Raw genomic sequence first — 25,253 nt, forward strand, 5'->3', positions numbered from 1 at the left:
ATGCCAACCTTAAATTCTGAGCGAAGAGTCATGTAATGCACTGTAGAACCAGACATCACTTTTTATGCTTCTAAATAATCAACACTACATGCATGTTTTTATAGTTGACACATTGCCAAGATAAATGACTTTATAGAATTTCACAGTGCTGACCTCTGTTTATAAAATAAAATAGCTTTCCTATGATTTTAAAAATACTGATGCTACAGCTCGAAACTAAGATGTTTGCTACTTTTAGCGCCACTACTGATCCTGCCCACTAACTGAAGGGATGCAGTCTGAATGGTCCAATATAACCTAGTGGGCCTTTGTAAATTTATCCCCTACAAAATGCCCTGCATCTACAAATGAGCGCACTGAACAAGCACCTGTCGCTACTTGTCTTCTATCTTTTGATGTCTCAATTTTTTTGTGATCTTTCTCAGTTTCAATGGAAAGAGCAACGAAGAGTCACAGCTTTGAATCTCTGATTGATTGCACAATTTGGCAGGGGGTGGGGTAAACGTGAGGGAGAGACTTTGCTTCATTTTTCCATTTTACATAAAGATGGAAAAGGGGGAGGGGGATCTGCCAAGAGTATTCATTTGATCTGAATGGAACTACAATTTATTCCTGGACAGCCATCCCAGTTCATCATGGAGAGGCATTCCCCAGCCAGCCCTTTGTCTCTGGTTCTGACAGGCCACAACTGCTATTCTAACCCTCAAGAGCATGCTATATTAAATCAATATATAATATTACCAAGGTCAAAATGCAACCCGTGATCAGCTGCATGTTTCCCCAACCCCTAGTGACACGCACCCATCCATCTGCCTATGACAAAATTCTTTCTGTTTTTCTAGAGGCTTCTCTCACACAGCATGTCCTACTTGGAGACAATGAAGGTTCAGATGATAATATTATTCTAGATGAGGATGAGAACTGGTGGACAGTGGTTTCAAAGGGAAATAATGGTACATATTTAAAATAATGGCGTCCTGGTGGTTTGCTCTGTAATGATGTTGAACATAAACACAAGAACATGGATATTCAGCCAAGCCTGAAATGAAATACAGGTTAGAGTCAAACTGAAAAAACTTTGTCTTAATTCAGACAAAAGAAAAAGACAAAAGGAGTGAAAAGGGATGTTTTGTAGTACAAGATTGCCATCTACTGGTAAAAGAGAAAATACACAATCAAATTCAAATCAAGCTTTACTGTGTGAAACAGTAACATTGTGACTCAATGTATATTCCTTGAGAATACATACATTAAAAAAATATATACTGAAATAAAGCTTCTCTCTGCTGTACATATGAAACCATTCTATATGAAACTGCTGTGTGATGTGACAATTTTTTATGTTTACTGTATAATTATGTTGAACAGGATTCGGGGCCAATGAGATCTGAACTGTGGAGATCTGTTTATTGCATTATTGCATAGAATTTGACAACATTGATGATTCTTCCCTGGATGTAATGTCCGAACAGAATATAAACACTGTTCTGTTTGAGGAAGACAGGACGCTTCCTTCATTTCACATATTGATCACTGTACGAATACTGAAAAAGAGAAAGTGTGTATTAGTGTATTTAGTGTATATATACACACACACACACAATTATTAGTCAATGTAAAGACTTCTGTGTGTCGTATATGAAAAATGTCATCAGCACAACACAAAATCATTAGTAGATTCACAGAACTGACCTTTTTCCAGTAATCATGAGATCGAAGGCATGGTTAACCTGATCTAAAGTCAGATTGTGTGTCACAAACTCATCCAGCAGAAGTTTCCCACTCATATAATCCTGCACCAACTTGGGCACCGCCTCAACACTCTTCCAACCTGTCAATCAGATAGAAAGAACATTACATTTTTCTGGGTGTCTTCCACCCAAACAATTCACATTACTCTAATAAATAATAAAATAAGAGAGGACTGTTAAATGATTAGACCTAATTCTCCATATCACATCAAACTGGTACTGCACCTACAACATACACATCAGAACACGGCCATGAGTGATATTTTAATTGATCAGGCATGTTTTTACCACCAAAATAGGAGCCTTTTAGAGTTTTTCCAAGCAGAATATCCTCAGAGACCAGAGTTAGTTCCCCCGTCTGGGTCCAGCCCACCATCACACAGACTCCCCCTGCAGGACTGCACGCTTCCACAGCAGCCCTCTGATTGTACGATACGATTCATTAGTTTATATGAATCCGGATCAGTGATGTTTTTCTATGACTATGTGGTTTGCAATAGGAAATAGAACTGTTTGACCATAAAAGTATTCATAAAAATGAAAAAGGTATATAATAACAATAAAAGATAAAGCTTTAAAAATCATTGTAAATGTAAAAGAATAGCAGAGTCCACACCACAACTTTAACAAAAACGGCACAGAGGAATGATATTGGAATCACTTTCAGAGCTATTTTTGAGACAGATAACTGCAGGTTTGAGTAATGGGAGCTTCAAAAGGTTCAGAAAGGTACAGAATGCTACAAAAGAAACTAACCCCCAACCCTACCCCACACCCCAACAGGCAGCTTTCACCATAGATATCATATATAAACGCTAGATGTCTCGTGCGCGCTGCTGGCCAATGGAGGTCGACGTCCGCACGTGGCGGCCATCTTGCCACAGTGTGCTCGCTCACTCGTAACATGGTGCATGTACTTTTAAATAACCATAACTTGCTCAATTTTCTACCGATTTTCAAACGGTTTGGTTTGTTATAAACGTCAGAGATGTAGTTATGACACTGCATACATACACTGCATACATATGAATAATTATAACATACATGTTCAAGCATTCGGAATTATAGCCACGTTAATAACGTTTGTAAGAAACCAAACCGTTTGTAAATCCGTCAAGATTTCAGCGAGATAAGAAGATTTGTGTGCATGCTGATCACTCACCTTAATTCACAGCTTCACTGTGACAAGATGGCCGAACGGTGATGCCGGAAGTGACTGCGCCATAAGACATCTAGCGTTTATATATGATATCTATGGCTTTCACCACCAATTGTGAAGATCTTTCCTCCCATTACACCAACCTGCAGATAGGCTACTCACACTTGGGATTTTTTCACAGCTAATGAATGATAAAAACATTGAAAGCCAATCAGAATCCATCCTAATTTAAAGAGCTTGAGCATTTAAAGTGGTAGTCGACAAAACTGCAGCGTGCTTATCATAAAGTTATCGTGCGTTGGTGTAGACGTTAATATAGTTATCGTTATAGTTATCTTTAGGGCTGTTGCGATAACCACAGCAACCACGATATTCGCGTGTTTTCTTTTTCATAAGGCTATACCCTTCTTATTTTGAACTTCGTGCATGTGTATTGAATGTTAAATAAGTTAATAATGATAACACGGCTGTGTTTATCATGGTGATTTGTACAGAGGCTTTGTGGATTTGCACTTAAGAAGCCTAAACAGACAGTGATTGAGAGAGACTGAGCGCGTGCGATTACCTGCGTCTGTCTTTGATTTCAAGTCTTATATATTCGTGAAAAGGTTGCGTGTCCAAGGAAAGCTAAACATTTGTCGTATCGCTATTGAGCCACTCAAAATTACCGCAAGGGAAATTCTGTCACCGCGACAGCCCTAGTTATCTTTATAGTTATTATTATTGGTGTGAAAGGGCCTTAGCTTACCATGACACCCACGTTCCCCACACACTCAATAGCAAAGTCAACGCCACCATTCGTCAGCTCCCTCAGCACCTCCTGAATGGGTTTATTGTGGTCTTTAGGGTTCACAAACTCAGTGGCCCCAAATGTCTTGGCGATCTCAGACTTGTCTGGGTTGATGTCAACGGCGATGATCCTGGTGGCACCGGCAGCCTTGCATCCCATGACCGCTGCCAGTCCGACAGCTCCCAAACCAAACACAGCACATGTAGAGCCAGATTCTACCTGGGAAAGACAATGCCAAACTAGCTGGTGGGATGTTATTTTTATTTTATGTATCGCCTTTTTGACGTTATGCCAGTAGAAATCACACACACATTGCCTGTGTTCACTGCTGCCCCATATCCTGTAGACACTCCACAGCCCAGCAGACAGACTTTGTCCAGCGGAGCGTCTGGGTGAATCTTGGTGACGTTGTCCTCTGGCACAACAGTATATTCAGAGAAGGTGCTGATACCAATAAACTGATGGACCTGCTGATTCTTACAGGTGATCCTGCTAGTGCCGTCAGCAAGAACACACTGCTGAGTTTGCTCCCTAGGAAATAAAGAGATTCTTAATGCAACTGATATCACCCACCTCATAAATCTAGTCTATGAGTTTAGGAGAACTTAAACAAAAAAGACAAACATCACTCAGTCATGACAACTCACCAGTTTTTGGTGCAGAGGTTTGTCTTTGGACTCATGCAGCGTTCACATTTTCCACACTGTGGCACGACTAGAGTAATAACTTTATCTCCTGTAGATAAATGGTAGAATGCAGTTTTAAAGTTAAAGCAAAATTGTAAAACCTATAAAGCAGATTTATTTACATGCCTTTTATTTTAACAAAAAATATTTTGTATCACTACTAATCTATTTATTTGCTCTTTTTTCATGTTTTTGTTACATTTTACTCATGCATAGGCTAATAAAGTATGATTTCAGGACCAAAAAAAGACCAATTACAATTCAGTATACAAATATTACAAAGTCATCAATGTCAGTTACATTTTAAATAAAGAATATATCAATGTAAATTGTATTTTAACAAAAATAGATCTATTGAAATAGATATCAATAGATTGGAAGAAGTTTGCAAGTTAAAGTTAACACAAAAAAAAAAAGCCTCCTTGATGGATTTACCTTTGGACATCTTTGTGACGCCTGGACCAACACTCTCCACCACTCCTGCCCCCTCATGTCCCAAGGCCAAAGGAAAGGGCTGGGGATTCATAGTTTTACCAACCTCATACAGGAAAGTCCAGTCTGTGTGGCATACTCCAGATGCTACTATCTGACATGGGTCAATTGAAAGTCATTGGTCTGATACATAAATTGCCTGGCTATTGATACAACATCACAATTGCGTCTTTATGCAATACTACATATATGTGTTGCATGTAAACAGATTACATACAGACTGGGTTAATGAAGTGTAATAGACATACCTTAATTCGTACTTCATGTGCTTTGGGAGGGGCAACCTCCACTTCCTCAATGGAGAGTGCTTTCCCTGGTTCCCAGGCCACTGCTGCCTTGCACTTGATCACCTGTATTTTTTGTAAAAATCTTAATGTGATTCATTTCACAGTTTTAAAAACAACATCATTCTTTGATGACAACTATGTGAGGATTTTCTTTCCTTTATGTCCTTACCTTGCCCTCAGTTTCCATGATAACCACACACTTTTAATACAATGAATCGTTTCCAAAGTTGTCAATAAACAGCCTCCTAAAAGAACATGAATGACAATTAAAACTTGAACGTGTTAACGTTTTTTTTTTTCTTTCTTTCTTTTTGTACAAGCCGACCAAGAGGGAGCAATATATACATGATTTTACAGAGACGGGAGCTATTCTGTATTATTACCCTTCAGACTTTATCACCAATGGGTTTAAATGATGAAGCATTATTTAATGTAATGTTATAAAATAATGGTATTTGTATTTTCTATGTATGCATTTATGTAAAATGTAATATTTGTGATGTTATAGATCAAATTATCAATTGTGTCATTGATTGTTATTGGTGGCAATTTGTCACGATGTGTTAAAATTGGCCATTTTAGATTTTAAATTGGATCATCTTGTAATTGTCTGTTTGTGTATGCCTGATGAAGGACATGGGACCTGATACGTTGTGCTTAATAAAGTATTTTTTATATTTTTGCAAGTGCAGATAGTGTGTGGTTTTATTTTTTAGATTTTATTTTATATATTTTTTTTAGCTATCTCTTAATTTTTTTCCAATGCACCTATCGATTACCTGGAGTTGTGTGAGGTTAATTGTTCATTGATGTACAAAACGATACGGAACAAAAGGTATGTGTGAATGTATTGTTGCACAATGTTGGGGGGGAAGAATTGACACAGACACTATCTATCTATGCGTCACATTAATTGGTTGTCTGGGATGGTAGGCTAATACTTTGTAAAAGTTAACAAAACACAAATGTTATAGATGTTATATTTATAGAAGTATTTGTTAATTTAATGGACCAGAGCTTAAATAGTTTTATTTTTTAACTAACAACTAAAAAAAGATTTATAAATACTAACAAATATATTGCTCATTCATTGTTCGTTAATGTTAGTTAATACATTTATATGACAAACAAATTTTAAATGGGCTTTTTTTGTGAGAAGTTTTTATTTCTATGATGCATTTATTGGAGAGAATAATCCTGTCAGACGCAGCACTGCTGTGAACGCGCGTTCACGTTTAAACACAATTTAAACAATGTATTATTCAATGCATTACTTCTATATAATTATATATTAAGTTGCTCAAGCAAGTGGTAAAATATTTAACCATGTATTTATATTAAAATCTTTTGCATTTAAATTTTAATACAATAAATCTTGCATGTCACAAAGAACTTGTTTTTCCACCTCCACGAATGTCATTATGTCGCCTTGTTGAGGTAAATTGTAGTTTTCCTTGCTTTACCCCGGTCTTAAAGTGAAAAAAGTAGTATTTAATTAAATAAATTTATGGTGAGATTACTACATTTTATTTAATTAATCGCACTTATGGTGAAATGACTACATTTTCAGGTCAATCTGTGTTCATTTTGACCACGAAACATGCGCTGTCACTTTAATTCAGCGTTTGCAGCACAGCAGAAATCATAGACAGTATATAAACGGCAAAAGTAGACTCGGTGCGGAAACGATCGCTGCACTGCTGTATTCGCACCGCAACTGGAACGGATCGATCATCGACGGACTGCATCCGCGTGCAGTGTGACGGTACGTTCACACGGGTCGTCAGCGTCAACGCTTGACGGAAGGCGTGGCTGAAGTTTGGCACTGACGCCATGGTCATAGCAGCGTCAGCCAATGAAATTAGACAGGAACTCAACAACAAGCTTCATTGTCATTCAATGGTCATAAAGGACCGGGTGATTGCCCACCGCAATAATTCGTTTCTCCTCCATTTTAAAATTTATCCTCAGTTTGCTGCTCTTGAACAGGATGAACGTGATTGGCTGCCGCCTGGCTACTGTATTTGCATAGAGCGATCTGATTGGCTGACGCTTCCGTCGGCGGCGCTTCACTGGCGTTGCTCGCGGCAGAAGTTGAAAAATTCTCAACTTCTGCCGCGAGCAACGCCGGTGAAGCGCCGCCGACGGATCCACAATTCTTTTCGGCAACGCTTGACGTCACCCATTCAAAGTCAATGGGAAGCGCTGACGCTGACGCCCCGTGTGAACGTACCGTGAAAGCTCTGTAAACATGGGTACGGAAAAAAATACTCACCGCACACGCACTGCAAACGAAATATGTGTGAAACGGGCGTAGACTTTGAGCAGGAGAGCTACTCCGGCTGCTACTCGCAGTAGAGCGAGTGTTGCCATCTTCAGTTCAGCGACATATTTCCCGCCGCGCGCTCTCTGTCCGCTAGTGCTCATCTGTATTTGACGCAAGTGTTTGTTTGTGTGTGAGTGTGCGCGCTTGCGCACTCATTGGGATAATTGTAAACGCGCAAACACAGACAGAAAAGACATGCCATCGTGGAAATAAGATAAATAACATATTACTTAAGGGCTATTTAGTTTTTTTTTTTTATAAAATAACAAATTGTAATCTGGCGCTATAAAGAAAATCAAATCAAATTTACTTGACTTCAAGGGGGGCGGGGGGAGCCGTTAGGAGGGCGGGGCGCCCCCCTTATATAATGGTAGGGGAAACACTGAGTTGTATCTCATTGCAAGCGGAACATCTGAGAAATCAGGCAAGATAAAATGTGCTACTTTTCTCCATGTTGCCGGTGATGAAGCGATAAAGGTATTTAATACCATGGATTTTGAAGAGGAGGAAGTGAATGATTATGAACTGAAAGAGCAATTCAGGCATTACTGTGAACCAAGGAAAAACTTAACATATCTAAGACACGTTTTTCACTCGAGCTCAGGGACCAACTGAATTGAATGATGCTTATGTGACTGAGTTAAAAAACAAAGCCAAAGAATGTGAATTTGCACAGCTGACTGATTCACTGATCAGAGACCGCATAGTGTGTGGCGTTAACAATGATCAAATTAGAGCTCGACTCTTAAGGGAACCGGATCTGGATCTGAACAAAACTGTGGATATCTGCAGAGCGAGTGAAGTCACAAAAAGCCAAATCAAAGCACTCCACGAGGAAACTGAAGTGACTGTGAACAAAATTAGCAAACTAACGCTAACTAAGAAGTCACCTGGAAATAGTTCTGCTCCGAACGCATGGTCAAAGAAAGAAGAGGAATGTACCAGATGCGGTTACAGGCATGAACCGAGGAAGTGTCATGCATATGGACAAATATGCAAAGTGTGTCGTCGAAAAAATCACTTCGGAAGGATGTGCAAAACGCAAGTGCAGGGTTCGACTAAAAACGACAAAACAAGGTTCACAGTGAGAAAAGTTCATGAGATTGAACAAGAGGATCACACAGAACTGTTCGTGGGTGCCCTTAAAGCAGTGGTTCTCAATTCCAGTCCTCGTGACCCACTGCTCTGCACATTTTGTATGTCTCTCTTATCTGACACACTCAGTTCAGTTCATGGAGTCTCTCCTAATGAGCTGATGATCTGGTTCAGGTGTGTTAAATAAGGGAGACATACAAAATGTGCAGAGCAGTGGGTCACGAGGACTGGAATTGAGAACCACTGCCTTAAAGAGATGCTGACTGGAAAGAAAATGGAGACACAAGTTAATGAAGCAACTGATGCCACAGTTGGAGGAAAAGACAAGTGGACAGAAACACTTACAGTAAACAAAAGAGCACTTTCTTTTAAACTGGATACTGGAGCGGAGTGCAACGTGATTTCATATAAAGACTTCAGAGCAGTTGCAGGAAAATCCGTCAATGTGCAAGTCTAACTGCGTGTTAGTAGCGTACTCAGGCCACAAGATGGAGCCAAAGGGCAAAGTAAAGCTCATCTGCCAGTTCAAAGAGAATGAAGCTGAAGTTGAGTTCCAGATTATAGAGAAAGACTCACCTGCTATCCTGGGAAGGTCAGCTTGCACAGAGTTAGGACTAGTCAAGAGAATCTACAAGGTGGACTGTGAAGAAAACACTGACATTCTGAAAGAATTTGATGATGTGTTCAATGGGTTGGGGTGCATACCTGGAGTGCATCATATCAAGATTGATACGACATTGTCTCCGGTGATACATCCACCCAGAAAAGTGCCGATCGCACTAAAAGACAAAATAAAAACTGAACTAAGCAGAATGGAAAGTCTTGGAGTGATCGACAAACAGACAGAACCAACAGATTGGGTCAATAGTATGGTGACGGTTGTGAAGCCGAACAAACTTCGAATCTGCATTGATCCCAAAGATTTGAACAAAGCTATAAAAAGAGAACACTTTCCACTCAAGACAGTTGAAGAAGTGGTGAGTGAAATGCCAAATGCAAAAGTTTTTTCTGTGTTGGATGCTAACCATGGCTTTTGGCAAATTCAGCTGTATGAAGAAAGTTCCAAGCTTTGTACATTTAATACACCATTTGGTAGATACTGTTTCAAGAGGCTACCTTTCGGTGTATCATCAGCCCCAGAAGTCTTCCAGAAGTGCATATAGCACAAAGGCTCGAAGACCTGGAGGGAATCGTGAATATCATGGACGACATACTCGTGTGGGGAGAAAATGCGGAACAGCACGATGAAAGGCTCAGGCGGCTTTTAGAGAGAATCAGGAGTATAAATCTGAAACTAAATCGGGAAAAATGCAAGATCAGAATGTCTGAAATAAAGTACATAGGGCATGTACTGAGAGGAGAAGGTTTGAAGCCAGACCAAGACAAAATCAAAGCAATTGTGGAGATGCCTAAGCCACAAGACAAAGCTGCCTTGATGAGGTTTCTTGGCATGGTTCAATATCTTGCAAAATTTGTTCCAAACCTGTCAGAGATCAGTGCGCCGCTGAGGAAACTCCTGGAAAATGGTGTGGCTTGGCACTGGGAAACCTCCCAGAAAAAGAGTTTTGAGATGCTGAAGTTATAACTAAGCAATGCCCCAGTTCTCAAATTCTTTGATGTCAACAAGGACGTGACTTTTTCTGTGGATGCAAGTTCAGAGGGTTTAGGTGCTGTCATTTTGCAGGATGGACATCCTGTAGCATATGGTTCAAGATCACTGACTGACTGCCAGAAAAGGTATGCTCAGATTGAAAAAGAGCTTTTAGCCATTGTGTACGGCTGTGAAAAATTCAGCCAATACCTCTATGGTAAACCAGTAAGAGTGCAGTCAGATCACAAGCCACTGGAGACAGTGTTCAAAAAGCCTCTAGAAAAAGCGCCAACACGACTGCAAAGGATGTTGATGAAACTTCAACCGTATGATCTGCTAGTAACCTACAAACCAGGAAAGGAGTTGAAAATCGCTGATACGCTTAGCAGAGCCTACCTGGAAGAAGAAGCAGAACAATTACTGGACAGTGACTTGGAAGTTCATCAGTTGTCAGAGTGTCTACCAATTTCAGAAGAAAAACTTGAAGCAGTCAAGAAAGCTACAGAAGCAGATGGAGAACTGCAGATGGTGATGGCAGTAGTCAAGACAGTATGGCCTAAACAAATCAGACATGTGCCAAATGCAGTAAAAAAGTACTGGACGTTCAGAGAAGAGCTGACCATTTCAGAAGGACTGCTGTTCAAAAACACAAGGCTCGTGGTTCCACAAAGTCTTCAAGCAGAAATGCTGGAGAGGATTCATGAAGCTCATTTGGGGGTTGTTAAGTATAAAGAGAGAGCAAGAGATGTATTGTTTTGGCACAGCATGGGAAAACAAATTGAAGGTGTGGTGTCAAAGTGTGCTGTGTGCAACACTTTCAAAAGTAACAATACCAAAGAACCTCTTGTCAGTCATGAATTACCAGACAGGGCGTGGGCAAAGGTAGGAGTTGATCTCTTTCACTTCAACAAAGCAGATTACTTGCTATGTGTGGATTACTTCTCAAAATTTCCTGAAGTTACAAAGTTGACACAGACAACAAGCCAGCATGTAATAACAGCACTGAAGTCAATATTTGCAAGACACGGGATTCCAGATGAAGTTGTTTCAGATAACGGACCACAGTTTGTGAGTGCTCAATTCAGCAACTTCAGAGATGACTGGGAGTTCAAACACTCGACTTCAAGTCCAAGGTATCCTCAGTCTAATGGTCAAAGTGAAAGAGCTGTACAAACCATCAAAAACCTACTCAAGAAGGTGCAAGAAAGTCAAGGAGATCCGTACATTGCTCTTCTTGAGTACAGGAATATGCCGCTAGGTGGAGTGAAGTTATCTCCTGCACAGCTTCTTATGGGCCGTAGATAGAAAACCAGAATACCAACAGCGAGTAAACTGTTACAGCCGCAGCTGCACAAAGGTGTTCAGCAAAGCCTAAAAGACAGGCAGCTGAAGCAAAAGTTCTACTATGATCGTGGGGCTAGAAACCTGCCTACTCTGAGTGAAGGAGAAATGGTGAGGCTGAGAGCTGAGAATCGTTGGCAGCCAGCTGTAGTGGTGAAAAGTCTTGACAAACCGAGGTCATTCCTGGTTCAAACACAGGGTGGAGAAATCTACAGAAGAAATCGAAAACACCTGCTAAAGACCAAAGAGTTGAGTTTCCAGAATTCACACATTCAGGACTCATTCGATCCAGTTATAAATGACTGTGTTCCTGATGTGGTTGATACAAAGCAGGCATTGCTCCCTGTACCAACTCCTGCAAAGATGTCTTCGGTGCCTGAAGGTGTTGCTGAAGAAACTGTGAAGGTGACGCGTTCTGGTAGAGTGGTTAGACCTCCAAAGCGTTATTCTTGCTAAAGTAAGCAAGTAGTTAATTAAAGTTTAGTAGAGGTTGAGTTCTGTTCAGAGATCTCAAGAAGAAGAAGAAGAAAAAAAAAAGTTTGCAATACTGACTTTCTAATTAGAAATAAGAGTTCAAGTTTATAGTTGTGTTTAATAATAATAATAATTTAAAAAAAGGAAGATGTGATGTATGCTGTTACTTGCCACTAGGTGGAGACCTGTACATGTATCTTTGTTATGACAAGTAAAGCAGAACAAGAATGACATTGACAGTGAACAACTGGTGGTGTGTCTTCTCTTTATTATATTTTGTTTTCCTAAGCGTTAAGCCTAAACAGCTAGCTAGGAGTTACCATAAAACATTACACCCTTTTTATAGCAGAATTATGTTTTGAATGTTTTTAGAAAACCATACACATTTCTTTTCATTTAAAAACACTTCACTTTACCTTAAAAAACAGTTCAAGTACAAATCATTGCCTAATATTATTGTACTGACACTATAGTAAATATGTTTCGAATTAATTCACATTGAGGAGAATTGTGACATCCCTCAAGGCTATAAAGTAGTTTTGAGTAGTTTACCATATTTAAAACACATTCAATAAAGCAGATGAATGCATGCACAGATTTACAGTATATGTTTGCATTCTATTTATAACTTACATTCAGAGCTGTTTTTGTCAGGGCTCGGGAGAGGATCTGCTGGTACTAGTGTACTTTGTACTGGTGCACAGCTGCTATATGATTATTCAAAGCATGTGTTACTGGATGAATGACCAATCCAGAAGCTGAACCAGCTGCTGCCTGTATGTGATTGGATAACCCACAGATAACTTATGGGTCAGCCTTCCTCTTCCCAAAAGCAAAATAAGTTTGACTGTGATCAGTATCGAATGAAGCCCCATGGAAACTAGCAACACTTGTGGACGTGTGGAATATAAACACAATAACTAATAAATATTCAACAAATATTAGCCTAAAGCAGTCTGAAGGCACACAGAAAGGAGGGATACTTTCTTCTCTATACAGTGCACAATGACTGACGAGAAATGAAGCAAACAAGGTGCAAATGCAGTGCAAGCATGCCATCTACTGCTAATAGAGAGAAGATACAAACAAATCAAATTCAACAGATCTGGCTTTATTGTGTGGAACAGTTTCTGATCATAACAGACATGTTCCTTGTATTCTCCTTGGGAATATAAACAAAGAACAATCAATGCGCTGTTCAGTGAATATGACTTTTCCTATCCTATACCTTTATATCAGTGCACCTGTGCTATAGCTAAGTAAGGACCTTTGGATTAGCAGATACAGGAGATAATCATTGTCTAAACATAGGCCTATCTCTCTTTTCCTGTGTACATATTGCAAAACAGTCTTTTATTATGGCAGTTAACTGTCAAAATAACAGCAAAAAATTACTTCTCTAAAATTTTTACTTACACTTATGACATTGATTCAGCCTTTAATTTGGATGGTGCATGGTTTTTAGGGAGGTAGAAGATGAACCCACCTAAAGCACTGATATTATGTGTTCTGTTTAAAGGATATTGGGAATCTCCTGCATTTCACATCTCAATCACTGTCCGAATACTGAGAAAGAGAGAAAGATATCGAATTACATAGACGTTTTAAAAAAAAAATGTTTTACATTTCATACATAGACTTGAAACTATTTTATATATTATACAATATTATGTTCACTGATAACACACACATACAGTGCAATGCATAAGTTAATACACCCATGCTAAAGTTGACTAAAAAGAGGAATAAAAAATCATATTTTGGAAATTGAACTTAATGCCTTAATTTAAAAAATTAGGAAAAATCCAACCTTTTAGGACACCAATTTTCTTTGTGAATGAATAATGTATCGTAAATAAATAAATGTTCTTCCTTAAAATACATGGTGCATAAGTGTGTACACCCCTATGTTAAATTCCCATAGAGGCAGGCAGATTTTTATTTTTAAGTATTTTTTTTAAATTAATTTTTAGGATACTATGCATCCTGATAAAGTTCCCTTGGCCTTTGGAATTAAAATAGCCCCACATCATCACATAGCATTCACCATACCTAGAGATTGGCATGGAGTACTTTCCATAAGATCATCTCTCAATGCAAATCAAACCAGCTATTAGGCTAACTGAAATAAAACCATGCCAATCTCTAGGTATGGTGAAGGCTATGTGATGATGTGGGGCTATTTTAATTCCAAAGGCCAAGGGAACTTTATCAGGATGCATAGTATCCTAAAAATTAATAATAAAAAAAAACTTAAAAATAAAATATATTCCTCTTTTTAGTCAACTTTAGCATGGGTGTATTAACTTATGCATTGCACTGTATATATATATTAGTATTATAAATAGATTCATCTATGTATGTTTTTTTAATCTCATCATTTGTAATCATAATGTAATTTCTCTCCATCTTCCTTTTATAAAATATATGAACATTCAGATCATTCTGAACATTACAGTAAATTGCAAAATGATTAAGCATATAAGATAAGCAACATTTTCTGGTGCTTTTCATCACATTAGTAGATGCTAATACCGTACAACTGACCTTTTTCCCCTGATCATGAGATCAAAGGCCTGGTTAATCTGATCTAGAGTCCGTCTATGTGTCACAAACTCATCCAGCAGAAGTTTCCCACTCATATAATCTAGAACCAGTCTGGGCACCGCCTCAACACTCTTCCAACCTGTCAATCAAAAGTGTAATTACTTTATAATTATTATTAATTTTTCACATTTACCATGCAAGCAGCTCACACTACCCTAAATGCAGGGAAAATTGCCTTGGGGCAATCGTGGCATTTACCTCCAAAATAAGTGCCTTTCAGAGTTCTTCCTAGCAGGATATCCAGGGGGGACAGAGAAAGTTCCTCCACCTCAATCCAACCCACGATCACACAGATCCCCCCTGCAGGACTGCATGCTTCCACAGCAGCCCTCTGGTCAGAGGAACATACAGTAAATGATTTTCTTCTACATGGCAAATTGACTTGTTCTAACTTCAATGTTGTTACTATAAGCATCTTTGAAAAATAAACAGCTCTACTAATAAACCTCCAGTTATTGGAATAATAATACACACTGGTTATTGGAACTTACCATGACACCCACGTTCCCCACACACTCAATAGCAAAGTCAACGCCACCATTCGTCAGCTCCCTCAGCACCTCCTGAATGGGTTTATTGTGGTCTTTAGGGTTCACAAACTCAGTGGCCCCAAATGTCTTGGCGATCTCAGACTTGTCTGGGTTGATGTCAACGGCGATGATCCTGGTGGCACCGGCAGCCTTGCATCCCATGACCGCTGCCAGTCCGACAGCTCCCAAACCAAACACAGCACATGTAGAGCCAGATTCTACCTGGGAAAGACAATGCCAAACTAGCTGGTGGGATGTTATTTTTATTTTATGTATCGCCTTTTTGACGTTATGCCAGTAGAAATCACACACACATTGCCTGTGTTCACTGCTGCCCCATATCCTGTAGACACTCCACAGCCCAGCAGACAGACTTTGTCCAGCGGAGCGTCTGGGTGAATCTTGGTGACGTTGTCCTCTGGCACAACAGTATATTCAGAGAAGGTGCTGATACCAATAAACTGATGGACCTGCTGATTCTTACAGGTGATCCTGCTAGTGCCGTCAGCAAGAACACACTGCTGAGTTTGCTCCCTAAGAGGCAGAGAAAAATTTCAATTTTTCTCAGAAAGAAATGATAAAATGGATATAAGGAATTTTACATAACAACATTAGCAACATGAAATATTAAGAAACGTTTCTTCTTGAATAACTTTTTAGTTAATAACACTCAATCGTATTAAATAAATAAAATTTAAATAATATTTAATAATATTGAATGATCATTCCAAAAAAAAAAGAAAAAAAAAGAAATGCTAACTAACTAAAGTCAATCTCTCAAAAGCAAATGTTAAAAAAAATATAATAAAGTCCCAGACAACAATGTTTTTATTTTATCCTAACCAGTTTTTGGTGCAGAGGTTTGTCTTTGGACTCAGACAGCGTTCACATTGTCCACACTGTGGCAGGAACAGAGGAATGACATGATCTCCTGCAGATACATGGTACATGATAATGTTATATTATATATATATATATATATATATATATATATATATATACACACACACTGGTTTTTTGTATTTTCATATTATATTTTATATTTATATTTTTGGTTTTATAACACACAGTATAAACCTTTATTTTACACACTTCTATTCTCATGTTTCAAAAATTAAGTGATTACAGTTTTTCTCAGTCGCACTTCTCAGATCATAACTGAAATTGTCAAAACTACTTGTTCAACCTCCACATCATCTAGTCACTTGTGCACAACATTAAAGCAATTTATCATTCTTTTGAACAAATTGCAAATGCTTTGGTACATTCATGCGATTGATTATGTACAGTTGTCTGCTGTTTCCTACATTATCAATTGCTTATGTCATGTTGCTTAAAATGTTTTATTCTGGTTCCCTGTTGAATAGTCTTACCCCTCAAGAAATCCCATATACAGTAATGTGTCAGTTTGTACTGTTAAAATTGATAAATGCCATACAGATAAAGTGCTGTCTTGTGCATTTTTAATCATTGTCATCAAAATTATAGCCATAGTTTACATCTGAAAATACTGACAGAGTAAGCTGTTATACTGACAATGACTAAGAATGTTGTTTGTGAACAATGAAACAAGGACTTGTCATTTTGATGGTACTGATATGTTCATTGACATTGGCAAATATACTAATACTTACTTTTGACAGATGAACTAAGGATTTTGAGCAAGATAAAGGCTTTTGCAGGTAAGGTAAGGAATTGTTTTGAGAAATAAACTTACTGGTTTGCAAATCTTAAAGGGATAGTTCACCCAAAAATGAAAATTCTGTCATCATTTACTCACCCTAAAGTTGTTCCAAACTTGTATGAATTTCTTTCTTCTGCTGAACACAAAAGAAGATATTTTAAAGAATGTCGGCAACCGAAGAGTTGATGGACCCCACTGACTTCCATAGTATTTTTTTTCCTCCATACTATGGAAGGCAGTGGGGCCTTGGGCCTGTTTGATTGCCCATATTCTTTAAAAATATCTTCTTTTGGGTTTAGCAGAGGAAAGAAATTCATACAAGTTTGGAACAGCATGAGGGTGAGTAAATGATGACAGAATTTTTATTTTTGGTTGAACTTTCTAAGGAAGATTCAGTAAATGTACCAAAGCGACTGAGAAAAACTTAAGATGATGTAGTAAAAAATGAAGTAAAAAAATATTATGATCAAGTGTTTATGATTGATTTTTTTTTTTTTTTTTTTTTACCTTTAGACACCTTTGTAACTCCTGGACCAACACTCTCCACTGTTCCAGCTCCTTCATGTCCCAGGATTAAAGGAAAAGGCCGTGGCTTCATTTTAGCAACATCATACAGGTAAGCCCAATCTGAGTGACACACCCCAGATGCTGCTATCTGACAAGGATTGATGAATAGTCTTTGCTCAGTGAAATAAAATAATACTTGGTCCCTTAAAAGCACAACAAAAAATTAAGATTAAGAAAAAACATTTTTTGAAAGCATGTAGTATCCAGATTAGTCTTACTGGTTATCCCTTATTCTCAGCCATTTTTAAAAGTAGGTTTTTTTTTTAAAGTTTGTGCAAGTCTACATTTATACTATATGTAGCCTAACATGAAGAATATAACAAACCTACCTTAATTCGTACTTCATGTGCTTTGGGAGGGGAAACCTCCACTTCCTCAATGGAGAGTGCTTTCCCTGGTTCCCAGGCCACTGCTGCCTTGCACTTAATCACCTTAGGAATATATATATATATATATATATATATATATATATATATATATATATATATATATATATATGTATATATATATATATATATATATATATATATGTATATATATATATATATGATGACTGGGAGAAAGTGTCCCAATCAACATGAATTCACCATATATATATATATATATATATATATATATATATATATATATATATATATATATATATATATATATACACACACACACACACACACACACACACACACACACACACATACACACTCGACAGTACTGTTCAAGGTTTTTTTGTTAAGAAATCATACTTTTAATTAGAGTATAAAGTCAGATAAGACATTTATGATTCAAAAGATTTAGATTTAAAATAAATGCAGTTATTTTATTAAAATGTTATTCATCAAAGAATCCTTAAAAAAAATCATCATGGTTTCCACAAAATTTCAACATTGAAAATAATAAGATGTTTTGAGCACCAAATCAGCATATTAGAATGATTTCTGAAGCATAATGATGTTGTTTAAAATTATAATTATATTTCACTCTACTGTTTTTACTGTTTCTATCTTATTGAATAACTGCTGCCTTGGTTGACTCTTTTCAAAAACACATACATTATACAATACATTAATTTCCTCTTATGTCCTTACCTTACCCTCAGTTTCCATGGCAACCACACACTTCCAGAAAGTGAATCTTTCCACTGTGGTTTTCTGTCTGCTATAGACAACGTTGCAGAAACAGAACATTTATGACAATTAAAACGCTTAAACAAAAACATCAATATTCTGCTGATGATTATAAAAAAAAAAAAAAAAGTTATTCCTGTTAAGAATGTTTCACTGCCTCCTAATTCTAGTACTCTAGTATGCTAAGTTTTAGTAAGCTAAGTTACTGTACAATTCAGCATATAAACACATTTTAACATTCAAATAGACATTTAGAGCAGGAGATGCATGTTACTAATAGCTACTCTTAACTCACTCAATGACTAGTACTTTTATCGGGGTTCAAGAGAATGGTGTTGTTATTTTTGTTGGCACTTCTTTTCTGCTTTGCATATTCAGAATTTGGGATGCTGGCCAGACATCTTATGATTGGCTTACCGTCTTTCTTCTGCGTAACGGTTGCGGATGCGGAATCAAAACAAGTTGGAAGGTGATCTCCATCTAGTGGAGCTGTTTAGGAACTACGTTCATTTAAAGCAAAAAATTCAGCCTTAGTTCCAAACCCGGATGACTTTCTTTCTTCTTTGGAAGTTTGGAACACAGAATGTTTGGCAGAATGAGCCTAGTCGCCATTCACTTTTTATATATGAAAAAAGGTAGCCTATATGGTAAGTAACGTTACCTCCCCACAACTCCCTAATATGTTAGTAGGGCGGGACAGTGGGGCCAATTAATAACACCTGGTTTAGACTACAACAAACCACTTGACTCAACTACCACAACAACAAATGCAGTGCTTACCCAGAGTGAGGGGAAAAAGAGACTTATGGCTTTACTAGCTGTAATTGTGCTTTTTGTTGTAAGATGCTGCAGCACATTGTCAGCTGAAGGTAGATTAAATATTACATATTTAAAAAGTAAAAGTTTTTAATTGGTCTATTTCTTTGACTGAAAACATGCCTGTGCTTGGAAAGTCAACAGTTGTAGACAGTTAATATTTTTTGAATCGTCTATTATTATTTTTTTGCATAAATGCCACAAGTGTGTTGTCAACCTTTAGTTTTGTTTTATACCTAGAGACCCCTCGCTCCTCTAATGAAGCCAACAGTACAGACACCACCTATGGCTTTGTGGCCTGTACTTTTGCAGTGCTGTTGTATGGAAGTTACTTTGTTCCTGTTAAAACGATAGATACCGGCGATGGTGAGGAGTTTTGTACTTTTACACGCCACACCAACATTTGACCAACCTTGCCTCAAAATCTGCTGTCTTTACAGGAATGTTTTTCCAGTGGATTTGCAGTTCAGCTATTTGGTGTGTTGGACTGGTTGCTGACACATTGTTTCACCCCTCCAGAGCTCATCCTGCAGCTATGCTTGGAGGAGCACTTTGGGCCACTGGTAAAGTGTACTGTATGTGTGAGCGAATAAACATGTTTAATATACATACAGATGTAATTTATAACAGATTTACCTCTTAGGAAATATAACAGCTGTCCCAGTTGTGAAGTTTATTGGCCTTGGTCTTGGAATTTTGCTTTGGGGATCCAGTGGATTGTTAATTGGATGGGCAAGCTCAAGGTGAGCTGGCTTGATGTTTGACAGAAGGGGGTTATAGGGATGTATTGAACTTCTTGATATTAAACTTTGGGACATTGATTTATATGCTGGTCCAGGCTGCGTTTTCCAAAAGCATCGTGAGCCAAGCTGATTGTAAAGCATTTGTTAATCTTAATGTAAATGTCACCATTTACTAATACATGATTCAAATTTAAAATCTGTTGTTATTTAATGGACCTGAGCTAACACAGACTAACAGTGAACAGGTGTATTTGTATTCACTAACATTAAGAAAGATGTAACACACGTATTGCTCATTGTTAGCTAATGATAGTAGTTTAATGCATTAATTAATGTTAACTAGTAGGACATAATTATAAAGTGTTATCCATGTTTTTAATTGAAGGCTGAGGTAATCTTACCTCTTAAGTCATTCCCTTCAAGGTTTGGCTGGTTTGGGCTGCATCCAGAGGAAGTGTCCAAACCAATACTCAATTACTGTGGTGCTGGCCTTTGTCTGCTAAGGTAATGGGAGAGGTATTTCTTATGTGTTTTTATTAAAATTTCCCTCTTAGCAGGGAGTATAATAATGGTCTACCTCCAAATGCACACATCAAGATGTTTCTTTGGCTATTAATGAAGGCTGAATATGAAGTAATATTGTTCATTCAACTAAGAAGGTGCTTTTAGAAATCCTAATGGAAAGGACATGCTTCAGGCACACTTCTTTAATATGGACAGACAATATTTTTTTTATCTCCCCCCCCCCATCCCCCCATCCCCCCATTATTGTTAACTTAGTAGTTAGGCCTACACCTCACAAATATCCTTTTGAGATGAAAGTGCTGCTGTCTTACTCGCTCAAAAGTTTCTCTGAAATAGAAAATGCAATATATTGTGTAAGGCAGGATAAACAACCTCCTAAGACCTGAAGCCACGTTGTATTGGATCTACAGTTCCATCTGATTTTATGGGATATGGAATAAAAACATCCTTGTGTTTTATTTTTTGTGAGAGAGAACTCTCTGGATTAGGTTTTATTTTTTTCTCACAATCTTGTCTTTGTTTCAGTGCCATCATATTCTTCTTTGTGAAAAGTGATGTTCAGAAACGTACATCTCCTGAATCCGTGCCTTTGTTGATTGATGATAGGGTAAGTTAGAGGGCTTTTCCACATTAAGAGCTTTTTGGATGTTATGTAGAATATTGTTTGGTGTATTTTGTTTTGGATACACACATCTTTGCCTACATTTTGTGTGCATGTATTCACCCTGTATTTAGAGGTTGAATCAAGACATCACAAACCTCAGTGATTCATGGGTGGACACGATTTCACCAAAGAGCAAAAGAGTGTTGTGAGTATCTGTAGGCCTTCCTAGTTCCAGTACATTTCTGCTTCTTTATTATGTACTGAGATGTTTGAGGGCTTTTTTTCTGTGCTTATGTGCGCATGTATAAAAAGTTTGTGAATTTATATTTATGGCATTTTCATCTTTATACTATAATATTGTAAAATCTCTAGAATATAAATATTAAATCTATGGATTATTTTTCTTCTATAATAATATTCTCTTGTTACAGGGGCTGCATCTTGGCCATATTTTCAGGTGTCCTTTATGGCTCTTCTTTTGTGCCCGTTTTCTATATTAAAGTTCATGCCAAAACCAATTCAAGTATGTTCACTGGATCCAGTGAGAATGGTATGTATGTATGCATGTATGGGATGACCAAGTACAGTAGTTTCAGTATCAATGGTATGCAATTTTTACAGCTTAAGATGTTAAAAAGCATTTTATAGGCTATTCTAACATGTTTTTCTGTCCATTACAGAAATTGACTACTGCTTTGCCCATTACAGTGGAATTTTCCTCATGAGCACAGTGTATTTTCTTACTTACTGCGCATTCATGAAGAACAGGCCTCGGATCTATCCCAGAGCCATCTTACCTGGTAATTAATGTGCATTCCATTCCATCATCTTTATTTCAACTTGGATGAAAGGACTGTGTTGCTTTGCAGCTCCACCATATTTGTGGAGTATTGCAAAGCAACTGTATTGTTACAGGTAAAGTTTACTATCAGCTACTGGACACGATATCCCTGAAAATATTCCTCCGCTTTCTACTGAATATTGAGTTCCTGTGTTTCTTAACTGTAAAATCTTCCATGCAGGTTTTCTGAGTGGCTTGATGTGGGGATTAGCCACATATGCATGGCTTATAGGAAATTACTACCTTAGTGCAGTGGTCACATTCCCTATAATTAATGCTGTAAGTATGGCACAAAAGAAAATCTTTCATGTTCTCATTCACCTTGCATTGAAAAGTAATGACAGTGTGTTCTACTTTGATTTCAGGGTTATGGTTTGGTAGCTGCTCTGTGGGGAACTGTGGTATTTAAAGAGGTCAAAGTAGGTAACATAAAGCTATTTGTATTCATTCAGTATTTTGGATGGCATTTTTACGTGACCTAGTCTGACACTGTTTTTCAAATGAACATGAATATTTATGTGTTGATTTAAATCCGCAGAGAACAACTTGCATAAGATAAATTCACTTTGATTAGTTTTGATATTATGGTGAGCAATTAGGATTATAATTATGCATTTAGTACATATTATGTAATTTTATATGCATGTAGAGACAGAGACAATCAAAATTATTCAACCACCATTGCAAATCAGGTTTATTGGCAAAATTTATAGACTCTCAGCTGTTTGCAATGAACAAATCAAACAAAGTAACTGAAGTAGCTCAGCACAACAAATGTTTCAAGTGGTTTCCCCAAATTCAACTGAAAATAATTCAGTAATATTCTTGGGTTTGCATGCTGCAACCGCCGCCTTCAAATCCCACCAGAGATGTTCTATGGGGTTCAAGCCAGGTGACCAAGCCTTGGTGGAATTTGAGGAATGCTTGGGATCATTGTCCTGTTGGAAGGTCTAATGACGCCCAAGCTTCAGCTTCCTCACTGACGGCATGACGTTTTCTCCTAGGATTTCTTGATACTTTAATAAATCCATCTTGCCTTCCACACACTGCAGGTTTCCAGTGCCAGAGGATGCAAAGCAGCCACAGACCATCACCGAGCCACCACCATGCTTAACTGTAGGCAGAGTGTTCTTTTCAGCATATGCTTCATTCTTCTTCCTCCATAAATACCACTGATCCATAGGGCTGAAAAGTTCCAGTTTTGCTTCATATCTCCACAGAACAGAATCCCAAAACTGTGGCTTATTTATATACCACTTTTCTTGTGCTTTTGGGCCAGTAGTGGCGTTCGTCTTGGAGTTATGGCATGCGCTTAGTATGCGCCTTACTGTGCAAGCTGTTGCCACCAAGACTAGCAACTAGCAGGTCTTTTGCAGTCACTCAAGGGTTCTGAACCTGCCTTCTTAGAAATCTGGTTGCTGCTGTTAATAGCTGCCTTTTTCTGCCCTGTCCAGGTAGTGTAACCACTGTTCCTTTAACTTTGAACTTGTAAACTATGCTTCCAGCTGTGTCTTTAGGAACATTTAGTGCCTTCACTATCTTTTTGTATCCTGTTCCTTGTTTGTGAAGGACGATGATATCTTCTCTTAACATTTTGGACCATTCTTTTGACTTAGCCATATTTCTAACTTGCAGTCAAACGTGACACTCAACAAACCTTGCCAGTTCAGATATTTAATGTGTTCTAGCTCAAGCACACCTGGTGCAACTATTGAAGCCCTTGATTAGTCGCATCAGGTGTGCTTGAGACAAAACCTGTTTTGCAGATTTGTTGTGAGGGATTCTATTCAGGGGGTTGAATAATTTTGAAACTGCAGAAGTCATTAAAAGTTGCATTTTTCAATTAAATTTGGGGAAACCACTTGAAACATTTGTTGTGTTGAGCTATTTTAATTACTTTTGTTTGATTTGTTCATTGCAAACAGCTGAAAGTCTGTACTTTTTTAAATTATATTAACTTTTAAAAAAAATAATATAATATAACATTCAAGTCATTAAATGCATAATTATAATTGCTCACCATAATATCAAAACTAACGAGTGTGTGTATAAGAGCCAGTTTAGATCATAGTCGTTTTAATTTGATTTTGATTCATTACCAGTAATAATAAGGAAATGAAGCAGAAACTTCTATTTAGGCCAGCCTAACAAACTGATTTTCTTTCCTCAGGGTCTTGGGAACTTGCTATTGTTTACTTTGGCATCTTGTGTTGTCCTGGGAGGCTCCCTGTTAACTGCCTATTCAAAGACTTGAGTATGTACGTTGTTACCACAAGGTGGCAATGGTGGATCAGGGTTTAAACCAATATTCCTGCCAAAAATTGCAGTCACTGAGCGTATCACCTTGAACAAGGCATCTGCGGTGGCTTAGTAGCCCTTGATGTTATTTGCCCGTTTCTATTGCATTTTAATTGCAGTCCAAATTAATTCTAGGTTTTCTGTAAGTTCACATGTATTTGAATTAAACAGTAGCCCCTTTGGCTTATGTATGTACATTTGTGCTTGTGCAATGTATTCAACGGAATCTGCATATTTTTATCACCCCACACCTTTTGAGCTGTAAATTTGGCTTTTTATGTAATGTACCAATCTTTCCAATAAGAGCATCAGCAGACAAACTGACAAAGATGGGACAAACACTCATAAAGGTGTGTTTGGTTCATGTATACACTACATTATGGGGACAAAATATCCCCACAAAGATGGCAATATCTGAAATCCCTGTCCTTGTGGGAGCATGTTTGGGTCCCCATGAAAAACAGCTTATAAATCATATGAAGTGATGTTTTTTGAAAATCCAAAAATTAGTTTTCTGTGATGGGTAGGTTTAGGGAATAGAATATACAGTTTGTACAGTATAAAAATTATTTGTCTGTGGGATGTACAATATGAAAACTGTGTGTGTGTAATACTATTTCTAGATTAGAATAGTATGTCTAGTCTAAAATACATAATGCATTCCATACCTAAAGGACGACATAACTTGTACTGTTGTTGTACCCGTTTCCTGTCCTCTTTACCGAAGCCCATCATTAATAGATGTTATTGCTTCATATTCACACCAGCAAATTACAAGTACAAAACATGTCAAAACAACATTGTTTAGGTGTGCACAGGAAGCTTTTTCTAGCTATTGAAGCTATTGTAATTCAATTTTAACATCTTCCTAAAAGACAAGCTTTCCTATTTTTGTAATTTATATGCTGTTGGGGAAAAAAAA

At 37.7% G+C, this 25,253-nt stretch overlaps 3 protein-coding genes across 9 annotated transcripts; 1 reads left to right on the top strand and 2 right to left on the bottom strand.

The window, feature by feature from the left end:
- Positions 1 to 1,175: 1,175 nt before the first annotated feature.
- LOC311094998 (alcohol dehydrogenase class-3-like) lies at positions 1,176 to 12,689 on the bottom strand. The gene is made up of 10 exons (XM_084133273.1): positions 12,626 to 12,689; positions 5,335 to 5,410; positions 5,127 to 5,228; positions 4,822 to 4,972; positions 4,348 to 4,435; positions 4,012 to 4,231; positions 3,659 to 3,919; positions 2,040 to 2,172; positions 1,693 to 1,831; positions 1,176 to 1,544 (listed from the first exon to the last, which is right to left on the bottom strand). The coding sequence occupies exons 2-10, from the start codon at positions 5,350 to 5,352 to the stop codon at positions 1,520 to 1,522; spliced, it is 1,137 nt and encodes a 378-aa protein (XP_083989399.1). The 5' UTR covers positions 5,353 to 5,410; positions 12,626 to 12,689; the 3' UTR covers positions 1,176 to 1,519.
- A 394-nt stretch (positions 12,690 to 13,083) lies between these two features.
- On the bottom strand, positions 13,084 to 18,914 carry LOC311094999 (alcohol dehydrogenase class-3-like). Of its 7 annotated transcripts, none has more exons than XM_084133276.1 (10): positions 18,800 to 18,878; positions 18,466 to 18,535; positions 17,710 to 17,811; positions 17,321 to 17,523; positions 15,973 to 16,060; positions 15,444 to 15,663; positions 15,091 to 15,351; positions 14,798 to 14,930; positions 14,540 to 14,678; positions 13,084 to 13,558 (listed from the first exon to the last, which is right to left on the bottom strand). In XM_084133276.1, the coding sequence occupies exons 3-10, from the start codon at positions 17,724 to 17,726 to the stop codon at positions 13,534 to 13,536; spliced, it is 1,086 nt and encodes a 361-aa protein (XP_083989402.1). In that variant the 5' UTR covers positions 17,727 to 17,811; positions 18,466 to 18,535; positions 18,800 to 18,878; the 3' UTR covers positions 13,084 to 13,533. The 7 variants fall into 7 exon arrangements, with proteins under 7 accessions (XP_083989402.1, XP_083989400.1, XP_083989401.1 ...); XM_084133274.1 differs by having other exon boundaries at positions 13,085 to 13,558; positions 17,321 to 17,468; positions 18,800 to 18,914; XM_084133275.1 differs by having other exon boundaries at positions 13,085 to 13,558; positions 17,321 to 17,468; positions 18,466 to 18,532; positions 18,800 to 18,880.
- Positions 18,915 to 19,309: 395 nt separating this feature from the next.
- Positions 19,310 to 25,245, top strand: tmem144b (transmembrane protein 144b; the record flags this gene model as incomplete). The annotated part of the gene is made up of 12 exons (XM_084133013.1): positions 19,310 to 19,373; positions 19,561 to 19,686; positions 19,761 to 19,883; positions 19,964 to 20,063; positions 20,487 to 20,567; positions 21,114 to 21,195; positions 21,324 to 21,397; positions 21,624 to 21,742; positions 21,873 to 21,992; positions 22,215 to 22,312; positions 22,399 to 22,452; positions 24,204 to 25,245. The coding sequence occupies 12 exons, from the start codon at positions 19,310 to 19,312 to the stop codon at positions 24,285 to 24,287; spliced, it is 1,125 nt and encodes a 374-aa protein (XP_083989139.1). The 3' UTR covers positions 24,288 to 25,245.
- Positions 25,246 to 25,253: the final 8 nt, after the last annotated feature.

Source organism: Abramis brama (assembly GCF_963993115.1).
Source record: "Abramis brama genome assembly, chromosome: 13".
Lineage (NCBI taxonomy): Eukaryota > Metazoa > Chordata > Actinopteri > Cypriniformes > Leuciscidae > Abramis > Abramis brama.

What these genes read in the sequence shown, in the direction of transcription:
- LOC311094998 (XM_084133273.1), bottom strand. An exon ending in CGTCACAAAGATGTCCAAAG is followed by an intron (nt 4,436 to 4,821) that starts GTAAATCCATCA and finishes ATTTATCTACAG; the next exon opens with GAGATAAAGTTATTACTCTA. An exon ending in AAAAGGCTCCTATTTTGGTG is followed by an intron (nt 1,832 to 2,039) that starts GTAAAAACATGC and finishes TCTGATTGACAG; the next exon opens with GTTGGAAGAGTGTTGAGGCG.
- LOC311094999 (XM_084133274.1), bottom strand. An exon ending in CACATGAAGTACGAATTAAG is followed by an intron (nt 17,469 to 17,709) that starts GTAGGTTTGTTA and finishes AATCCTTGTCAG; the next exon opens with ATAGCAGCATCTGGGGTGTG. An exon ending in AACCTCTGCACCAAAAACTG is followed by an intron (nt 15,664 to 15,972) that starts GTTAGGATAAAA and finishes TCTGCCTCTTAG; the next exon opens with GGAGCAAACTCAGCAGTGTG.